This window comes from Notolepis coatsorum (assembly GCF_963971535.1).
Source record: "Notolepis coatsorum genome assembly, chromosome: 18".
Lineage (NCBI taxonomy): Eukaryota > Metazoa > Chordata > Actinopteri > Aulopiformes > Paralepididae > Notolepis > Notolepis coatsorum.
In genome coordinates this window covers 17878735-17889184 of record NC_140182.1, presented here as the reverse complement: position 1 = coordinate 17889184, position 10450 = coordinate 17878735, and the positions used below count along the sequence as shown (strand labels likewise).

Sequence of the window (10450 nt, the reverse complement as noted above, 5' to 3'; positions counted from 1 at the left end):
GAACAAATTCTGATTTTATTTATTGTCAAAAGTATGCATAATGTTGTGTTAATTCCACAACAAGATATATGTAATGTTAATTACCTGAAATTATTCCATTTTTTGGGGGGGGGGGGGAGCCCTGCATATATCGGTATCGGTTGATATGGGTTGATATCGGTATCGGAAATTAAGAGTTGGACAATATCGGTATATCGGTATCGGTAAAAAAGCCAATATCGAGCATCCCTAGTTCTGACCCTTCACTACCCAGCCCTTTGTCTCTCGATCTCTTTATTGCTTTATTGACATGGGAAACACCCATGTAGTACAGAAGGAATTCTTTGTGTGATTGACGGTCTTTATGGTGGTTGCATTCCATTGGATGTCCTTTTCTTGTCACAGCAGCTCACAAATCTTGCTGCTGTGTTTGCACATTGTTGTATTTCTCCCAGTAGGTATGGGAGTTTTTGCAATTTGTGGGAAGCATGTCTCTGATGTCTTGGTATAGTGGGCAGGTTGTTAAGAAGTGTAGTCTCTATCTCTCTCCATATTGTTTCTCTCTCTCCATATTGTTTCTCTCTCTCTCTGTCTCTCTCTCTCTTCTTCTCTTCATATTGTTTTCTTTCTCTGTCTCTCTCCAGGAAGCGCAGGAAGGTTCTATCCTCCAGAGATTCATCTCACTAAGGCCTACAAGGCAGTGGAGCTCACAGTGTGGCAGTTGGGGGAGGTGCTGTACTTCATGCTATCTGGTGACTACCCCTTCCAGAGCATCGAAGAGATCCTCAACCGTCATCCCTACATTGATCCCAACATTGGTAAGGCACACACACACACGCTCACACACACACACACACACACACGCACGCACGCACGCACGCACGCACACACGCACACACGCACGCACGCACGCACACACACACACACACACACACACACACACACACACACACAGACATTACACATTTTCACCAAAATCTCTCTCTGTCTCTCTCTCTCTCGCCCTCCAGGATGCCAGCACCTGTTGCAGAGATGTCTCTCTAAAGACCCTGCAGACCGACCAACCCTAGAGGAGATGTTGCTCCAGCTGTGATCCAGTGGTGATGACTCTCCCCCTCTGGCCTAGAAGACTCCCCCACCAGAGAGCCACCACCAGAGAGCCTACCACTCTGGAGGGGGGTATGGACGCTGGGTGTCAGCGCCTCCCCCTCTTACCCCACCCCCTGGAGGGGGGTATGGACGCTGGGTGTCAGCGCCTCCCCCTCTTACCCCACCCCCTGGAGGGGGGTATGGACGCTGGGTGTCAGCGCCTCCCCCTCTTACCCCACCCCCTGGAGGGGGGTATGGACGCTGGGTGACAGCGCCTCCCCCTCTTACCCCATGGACGCTGGGTGTCAAAAAAGAAGATTGCCAGGGTGCTGTGTAGGGGTGGGGGAAAAAATCGATACGTAGTAGTATCGCGATACTTTGCGTGGCGATACTGTATCGATACAGGGACACCAAGTATAGATATTTAATTATTCATAAAAAAATAAAAAAAAATAAAAAAAAAATTGTATAAGGAAGTTGCATTGTTCATTTCAATACCTGTAATACTGTAGTACAGTAGTCCACACACACACACACACACACACACATGTGCATTCAGTTAAGTTGGAATATGACTGTAATACAAACAGTTCAGTTTGTCAGGTACATGTGTAGAAGGGTGGATTATCCCTACTTAGTGAGGGTGATATTCTACTGGCACCAGATAGTAGGAACCCGGCAGAGCTAAGTCCAGCTGGGCCCCCGACTGCAGTGTTGGGGTACTAGGTTCGAGGTTACCAAATGGGGCATATAGGGCCTTAGGATTTACTAACCTAGGAGTTGCATTCTGGTCTTTCCCGCCCCTTAAGGCAATACTCAGTAATCCCTAAACACCCACACTCCCCCTAGTACGTCCCACACCCCCTCACACCCGGTGGCAGTAGTGGTTGATATAATTCTCCCCAAAGCAATACCATACCTTGCTGGCTGTTGGAGACCTGAAGTGAGCACCTACCCCGCTTAATACTATACAGGGTATCAAAAGAGATTAGACAATAGTGCACCATTAAATCACACACACACAGTGAATCCAATTATCCGCCTCTCCCTTTACTGAGTACTGCAAGATGGTCACAACAGTAAAACAGTGCAAAACAACATTTACTTATGGGTTAACGCTCATTACAATATCCTTAGGGGTTAACGCTCACTCCGCCCACTTCTTGGAGCCTCGAACGCTCTCTGTTGCCCATATACACTATGCAGTACACAATCTGAAGGAGGTTAGCACAAAGCTCGAAGGAGCTACTTGAGTGGAAAACACTCTTTGAATATAAGGCGCTGCTTAACACTTTCAGTGCCAGCAGGGGGCACACGATTTAGTGCTTGAATGCCCACCATCCACTTTAATGTTAGCGTTAATAATGCCTAATCTATGTTTTAAATTATGGCTATGTGTCTAATCTGCCCGTCGTTTATCAATGACTCGTTTTCCAGTCAACATTGTCGAAGCGGATTGTTTTTTTATCGGTTAATTTTCGTTTTATAGCATTTTGAAAAGCCCTCGTTTTCAAGGAAAATATAAATATTCCATGATAATCGCCCTTTACTGGAATATTCTAGAATACAAGTTTATACACGTTTACAAGTTTCTTTAATAGTAGAATACTTTTATACAAAATGCTTCTTACTGTTATGCTCCAGAGACTGTGCTAGACAAGATAAGTATGAAATAAAATAGTATAGCATGTAAAAATAGAAGTAAAAATAGAAGTCACAGTGTTCAGTATATACATATGTACAATATTCGATGCAGAATAGAAGTAACTGAGTTACCATACAATATACAATACTATGCAATGTACTAATATACAATTCTATATAGTGCAAAGCAGAAATGGGATGAGGTACAATTTAGGTACAGTTTACAGTAAGGTGTACAGGTTGTAGTGCAAATCCTTTACCAATAAATATAAAGTGTGTTTAGGTGTTCTAAAGTGTGGAGAGTGGGTGCTGCAGTGTGTTGTTTGTTTAAAGTGAGTGTGTGCGTGTGGATGTGTGTGCTGTGTGCATTTGATGGTTGTTGCATAGTGTTTATTGTTCGTTGAGCAGCCTGATGGCCTGGGGATAGAAGCTTCTTCTGAGTCTTTCTGTGCTTGCCATGAGACTCGCCTGACCGCAGCAGTTCAAAGAGGCAGTTGTTTGGGTGGCTGGAGTCCTTGATGATTCTCTTAGCCTTACCCCTGCACCGCTTGTTGTAAATGTTCTGGAGGGTGGGAAGCCCCCCTCCAATTGTGCGTTCGGCTGAACGTGGCACTCTCTGTAGTCTGCTTCGGTCTTGTGGAGTGCTATTCCCAAACCAGGAGGTGATATTGCCAGTCAGGATGCTCTCTATTGTACATGAGTAGAAGTTCTTAAGGATCTTCTGACTGACTTGGAACTTCCTTAGGCGCCTGAGGAAGTAGAGACGTTGTCGTGCCTTCTTCACAACACTGTCAATGTGTGTGGTCCATGTCAAGTCCTCGGATATGTGGGCTCCGAGGTACTTGAAACTGTTCACTCTCTCAACCGGTGCCCCGTCGATGCTGAGGGGGCTGTAGTCCCTGACCCCCGACCTCCTAAAGTCCACAACATCTCCTTTGTTTTGCTGACGTTCAGGGAGAGGCTGTTCTCCTGGCACCATCCCGCCAGGACCATGACCTCTTCCAGGTAGGCCCTCTCGTCGTTTGCAGAGATCAGGCCCACCACTACTGTGTCGTCAGCAAATTTGATGATTGTGTTGTTATTCCGCTGATTCACACAGACATGTGTGTACAGGGAGTAGAGGAGGGGACTCAGAACACAGCCCTGTGGGGCCCCTATGTTGAGGGTGATGGATGAGGAGGTGCAGTTGCCTGCTCTCACCACCTGGGGTCTGCCCGTCAGGAAGTCCAAGACCCACTGGCAGAGGTCATAGTTCAAGCCCAGGTCCCTGAGCTTGGCTATGAGTTTGGAGGGGACTATGGTATTGAATGCTGAGCTGTAGTCGATGAATAGCATTCTCACATAGTTCCCCTGCCTCTTGTCCAGGTGTGATGCTGCTGTGTGCAGCACATGGGCTATGACGTCCTCTGTGGACCTGTTGGGGCGGTATGCAAATTGCAGGGGGTCCAGGTTGATGGGGAGGGAGGAGCAGATGTAGCCCTTTACTAGCTTCTCAAAGCACTTCATGGCTATGGAGGTGAGAGCTACAGGGCGGTAGTCGTTGAGGCAAGCAGGCTTGGATTTTTTAGGTACAGGGATGATAGTGGACTTCTTCAGGCAGGTGGGGATGACAGCCTGTTCTAAGGACAGGTTAAATATGTCAGTGAATACTGGGGCCAGTTGGTCGGCACAGACTTTTAGGACGCGGCCGGGGATGCCGTCCGGTCCTGCTGCCTTCCTGATATTCACTTTTTTAAAGGTCCACCTCACCTCATGCTCTGTTACCCTGAACACTAAGTCTCCATCAGCAGACCCCCCCCCCCATTGCCGTGGCTTGTAGGCTGGTGTTGTTATTCCCAGCCTCAAACCTCGCATAGAAGGTATTGAGATAATTTGCTAAGGAGATGTCACTGTTCAGTTTGAGGGAGGTGCCTTTGTAGTCTGTCATCGTTTTGAGGCCCTGCCACATAGCTCTGGAGTCAGCCTGTTCATATTGAAGTTACATTTTATTCCTGTAGCGCCGTTTTGCCTCTATTACTGTCCTCCTTACGTTGTATCGCACCACCTTGTGGTCATTCATGTTGCCTGCCACCAGCCCGGCGTTGTATGCTGTGGTGCGCGCTTTCAGAGCTTCACGGACGGATTTGTCTACCCAGGGATTTTGATTTGGGTAAACTCTAATTATGGTAGAGGGGATTGTTTCTTCCACCAAAGTACGAACAAAGTCCAGCACTGTCTCCGTGTAGTCATTAATGTTATCTGTGTTGTCACGGAACACGCTCCAGTCTGTGCACTCAAGCGCAGCTTGTAGCGTCTCCTCTGACTCCACATCCCATTTCTGCATACACAATACACAAAAACGTTGTAATTTTTCGGCCTATTTATGAATAGTTTTCAAATAAACGCTAGATTATCGATAGTATATGTGTACGTATGCACGCTATATAGGCGATCTGAAAAATCGATTCTCTTATTTCCTGATCGCTCGCACAGCCAAACAGCCAGATCACACAGGGGAAAAGCGTATATCTCCGTGAAAACAGGTCTGATTATCCTAAGACTGGTAAAATAGATTCCTTACCTGAGATCAGATGTTATCCAAAAAGATTATTCCAATTCCTGATCGCCATTCCAAATATCGATCGCTTTTATTGATCCAACGCTACATACTGTACATATGTATTCCACGCTGTTCTGAGGGTCCACAATGAATCCGATCGGCTCGGGTTACATGCCTGAGAAGTAAAATGTGGATTCCGGATTTTTCTTTTCTCATCCATTTCCATTGAGTCCATTCCAAAAGGGTGCATTACCATCTGGGAGACGATAGGGGGCGTTTTTTTCCACATCTGAGCTCTTACAGGGGCTGCATACCAACGGTAGACTCGGTTGATGAAATATGAATTTAGATCTCTAATAAAAAAATTAAACGCTAATAAACGTTGTGGGCATTCAGGCATTGGGCTGATAAAATGTCATATCACGTTTTGGGCATTGAAAGTGTTAAACACGGGCAGCATAACGTACGCATACAACCAAAAATAAGTGGGGCCCACACGTTAGAAACAATATTACCTAACTAAGCCGGCATTACCTAAAATAATAAAAGTTGGAGCGCCCTGTCGTGGCTCGGGAACGTGGTGGCTCAAAACCTGACAGCCCCTTCACTCTCAGCGAGCATGCTACCAAAATAAACGGTTAATGCTCCACTGTGCTGTAGGCGCAAAATGTACCTGTACTCGACTCGCCCTGGAATGAGAGTCCATAGTCAGAGTGTTGGTCAGCCCCACATAGCGAATGTCTGGAGTGATTTGGCCGTAAACGGTCCCGAGAACCGTCACCTGTGATACCAAGGAGGGCTGGGCTGGCGGTGCAAGCAAGGTGATGAATGTCCAGTAGAGTCCCTCGGGCTCTAATGCCGCAAGAAACCGGCGATACGACGTGCTGAGCTAACAAGGCTAATGCACTATACTTTAGCTAAGCTACTAGCCGATGTGGCTAGGCTAACTCCCCGACTATACATGATACTACGCAACTCTTTAATGGTCGTCTTCACAGCCCGTCTGTCGAACGTCCTCTTCGTCTTTGGCGTACCCTAATCACTATACTTTTAGGAATAAGCTTACGGCACGCAACGTTACTTCTTCTGCCATGAGGCACAATTGGTATTCCACGTGTTTTGCAGGTAGAAGGCTCCCCACCGACACGTCCACTAGCCTCTGTGGAAAACGTCGAAGAGAGCCCCGCACAGGTGGCTCCTCCCCGATACCAGTCCTCTCCGTCTTCCTCTACCGACTGCCAGACCAACGCCCACCAGCTCCCTCTAGCAATAGTCCTCCACAATGCCCCGCTAAGTCCAAGAGCAACCGGGTCCTAATAATTACACAACAGTTATAATGAACACAGTAAGACACATTCACGTGTCTACACATGCAACACAGATTACAGTGTTTACATCTGTCTGCTTGAGAAAATACCATGTTCTGCAATAAAAATGATTGAAGTGAGATGAACAGACTGAACTTTATTTTATTAGATAAAACATGTTGACAAAGTTTTACTTTGCAGTTGAAAAAAGGTAATAAATAAAATTTGATAAAAAAAAGAAGAAAAAAATCGCAATACTCAGCGTATCGCGATATATTTAGTATCGCGATACTATCGTATCGTGACGCAAGTATCGCGATAGTATCATATCGTGAGGTCTCTGGCGATTCCCACCCCTAGGCTCAGCTGTCTCCAGATTCAAGCAACACTCGGACAGGGAGTGGCAGGAAATGCAGGTCTCTTGTAAGGGCTGGTGATGACCTGACGAGTCTCAGGTGTGCAGATTGAACCTGGCTGACAGCGTGTGGAAGCAGCGACAGGAAGCTGCCCATATAAGGGCGTGGAAGCAGCAGGTGAGAGAGAGGCCCTGGCTGTGATTGTAACAGTCCGGGTAGCAGGAGCTCATCAGCATGTCCCACATCTCTGTGTTGAGCTTCATCAGAAGGCTGACATGGAATCTTACTCCTACCATTATAGTCCATGGGCCAAAACAGATTTGTTTTATTTACTATTCCTAATTAGTATTAACTCAGTTTTAATAAGCTCACATTATAACCCCCCCCCCCCCCCCCCCCCCCTTTTAATTCCAACATTCCCAAATGTCAAATAACCCGACACAATCACAATGGTGCCTTTAACCTGCATGCCCTCAAAACATATACCAGTGTATTAGGCGTGGCTGGGTAGCGTAGAGGTCTAAGCACTCGCCTACCACTGCAGAGACTTTGGGTTCGAATCCAGCTGTCAGTGTTACCTCCGGCTTGCTCAGTCATCCCTACAAACACAATTGGCAGTGTTCACGGGTGGGAAGCCGGTGGGGTATGTGTCCTGGTCGTTGCAAACAGCGACTCCTACTGTTCGGTCGGGGCGCCTGTTCAGCAGGGAGGGGATCTCATAGACAGACCCAGGCCTAGCTAGCAACTGGGTGTCAGCCCCTGTTGCCGTATTTAGTCGTCGTCTTTAATAAACAGCACGGCTCAAATACTTGATATACCGGAAAGACAGTTGCGCTCCATGACTCCGGCGAGATGCGGACCTTGCACGGGGGGATGATGATGAGCCGCTAAGGCGCCGTTGAGCCAGCGAGGGACCGAAGCTGCCCAGAAAACTGTGAAAGAAGCTCGCCACCTCGCCCGCCACTGCCCCCATCACTCACAGTCAGACACCGGGTCCGGTAGAGCCGGTATAGGCTACAGAGTGGAGAGAGCCTCGCCGAGCCAGCCAGCCAGGGCACGTTAAATAAATCGTGAGGGAGGCGGTCGGGTGGCGTAGCGGAGATTGCGCTCGTCACCAATGCAAGAGGCTGCGGTCTCGACTCCCGGAGTCAGCATTGCCTGCGGCTTGGTCCGATCGTCATACTAACTCGTTTGGCTGAGTTAGCGGGAGGGAAGTCGTGGGTGGTAATCTGGCGTTGTGGACAGCGACACCTACAGGTCAGGTCTGGGCGCCTGCTCAGCGAAAGGCAGGAAGTGGTGAAGGCAGCGTGACCTCCCACGCGTTACAGTTCACCAATGAGAGTCCTCGCTGCCAGGTGAGAAGAGAGCCGCTGGCTGTCTCCGCATGTGTCGGAGGAAGCATGACGTTGTGGTAGACTTCAGGGTTCCCTTGTACCGACCAGTAGGGGGAACATGCGCACAACGACCAGGTAGGGGAGGGGGGGAAATTGGCATAACGACTAAAATTGGGCGGAAAAGCATAGAAAATCAGCCCGAGAAAAGGAGGATTAAAAAATAATAATAATCGTGAGGGAGGGAAAAAAAAGTTAAACGCAGGCTCTGTGTTCTCAGTGAGAAGATCCTCCCGCAGCGGTGCTTATTTTGTGCAGTCACAAATCCCGGTGCTATGGTGAAGCATCTACAGTTTAATAAGATTAATAACAAAATGTGCTATATATAGCCTACCGTCGGCATCGAATATGAAATAAATAGGCATTTAAATAATAAATACATTTCTTTCATTTGAATGAGCAATTCAAATTTAAAAATCATGCGTTCGTGGTGGAACGGCGTGGTACCGCGTGGCATGAGCACTGCACCTCTGGGTGTGTATCCTGGTCGTTGTAAACAGTGACTCCTACAGGTCGGTCGGGGCGCCTGCTCAGCGAGGAAGGGAACTGGGGCAAGTAGTGTGATCCTCCCACGCGTTACGCTCCCTCAGTGAGAGTCCTCGCTGTCAGGTGAAAAGAAGCGGCTGGCTGACTCCACATGTATCGGAGGAGACATGTGATAGTATCTATCAACCCTCCCTAGACCGGCAAGCGGGGGGCAAATGCGTGCAACGACCAGGAAGGGAATTGGCATAACGACTAAATTGGGATGGGAGAAAAATACAGAAAAAAGGGGGAGAAAAGGTACATAAAAAAAATTATTAATCCAATCTTTTAAGATGATGTCGCTGCCAAAATGCATATTTCAGACTCTTTCTATTTTTGTAATGAAGCTCACAGATTAAGGAGAGAACTATTGTATTATCCATGAGGGACATCTAAGCCTTCTCACTTTGGAGGTTTATCAAAACACGGTTCAAATGTTTTATACCATATATATTAACAATACAAATGAAGAACCATGGATATAGATAACAGATCAGTTACAGCCTAATGATACTTTACTTCTAGACATTTTTTCCCAAGCAAAAAAAAAATCTTTTTGTAATTAATAGTACATTAAATGCTTGGGCGAGGTCAAACAATAGATCTCGCAACAAAATAAAAACTGGGAGATGTGGATAAACTGTATTGGATATCATAACTCTGTACTTTCATTTCAGAAACGAATGAATAAATATAAAATCGCATGCTTCAGGTAGCGATGTTCACATTTTTCAGTGGAAGATTTTGGGGACAAACATCTGCTCCCAACAAAAAACTAAAAAATTCACACAAGATTAGAGATGTGTTTATTCCATCATGATCACTCTTAACTTGGTGGGAATTATGCAATGTGGCATCAAGGTGAAATATTCTTATCAGCTCAGGCTATATGAGCCAGGGCACATCTGAGGGGGGGGGCGTTTGATGTTGATGTTATGTGTTTTATTGCTCTTTTGTAACTTGCAGCCCAAGCCTTAAAGAGTAGTGAGCTGTGTCATACAGTAAACAATACAATTTAATTCAACTGATCATAATGATCCAAACACAAAGCTACCAAGTACACAGGCTATACATTAACACAGGCCAACATTTTGGGAAATGCATTTACCGTCTTCCCCAGAGTCAGACAAGAAGATGGATACCAATTTCCTTTCTGTGCGTTCAGTAGAAAGCTATCCGGCTGCAAGCTAGCCTAGCTTAGCACAAATGAATGGAAGCAGATATGGATCAGATCAGCTAGCCTATAGCTGTTGGCCAAAAGCTTTAGTTTTAAGCTAGGCTAGCTGATCTGTATACACCCAGTTGTCTTCTTTGTATTTTCCCTTATCTTTGTGGTGGATCGGGTTAAACGATTTTCAAGCACTTTGGATATTTTATATGAAAATCACAATTTAAATCGTATATAGGGAGGGAGACAGGGATGCCCCCTCTCTCTTAAACATTATTAATTGGGAAAATCCCCTATATTCAACTGTAAATTAAATTAGCCAATGCACTGCTGTTATCAGTGATGTTTGCCATAACCATATTAGGACCAGTTACAGGGAATGGGACCATAAAAGAAACTCCAGCTGTGGTACAGCCACAGTTTTCGACTCTGTACACCTGTAAGTTGTTGAC

General features: G+C 46.4%; 1 protein-coding gene across 1 annotated transcript in view; it reads left to right on the top strand.

The window, feature by feature from the left end:
- Window positions 1-1072, top strand: part of LOC311245252 (serine/threonine-protein kinase pim-2-like) — a gene marked incomplete at both ends in the record, with an annotated part of 2145 nt that extends 1073 nt beyond the window's left edge. Inside the window, 2 exons of the mRNA XM_084335087.1 lie at window positions 624-797; window positions 990-1072. Of these exons, the coding sequence (XP_084191213.1) occupies window positions 624-797; window positions 990-1072 (257 nt within the window). The remainder of the gene's footprint in view (window positions 1-623; window positions 798-989) is intronic.
- Window positions 1073-10450: the final 9378 nt, after the last annotated feature.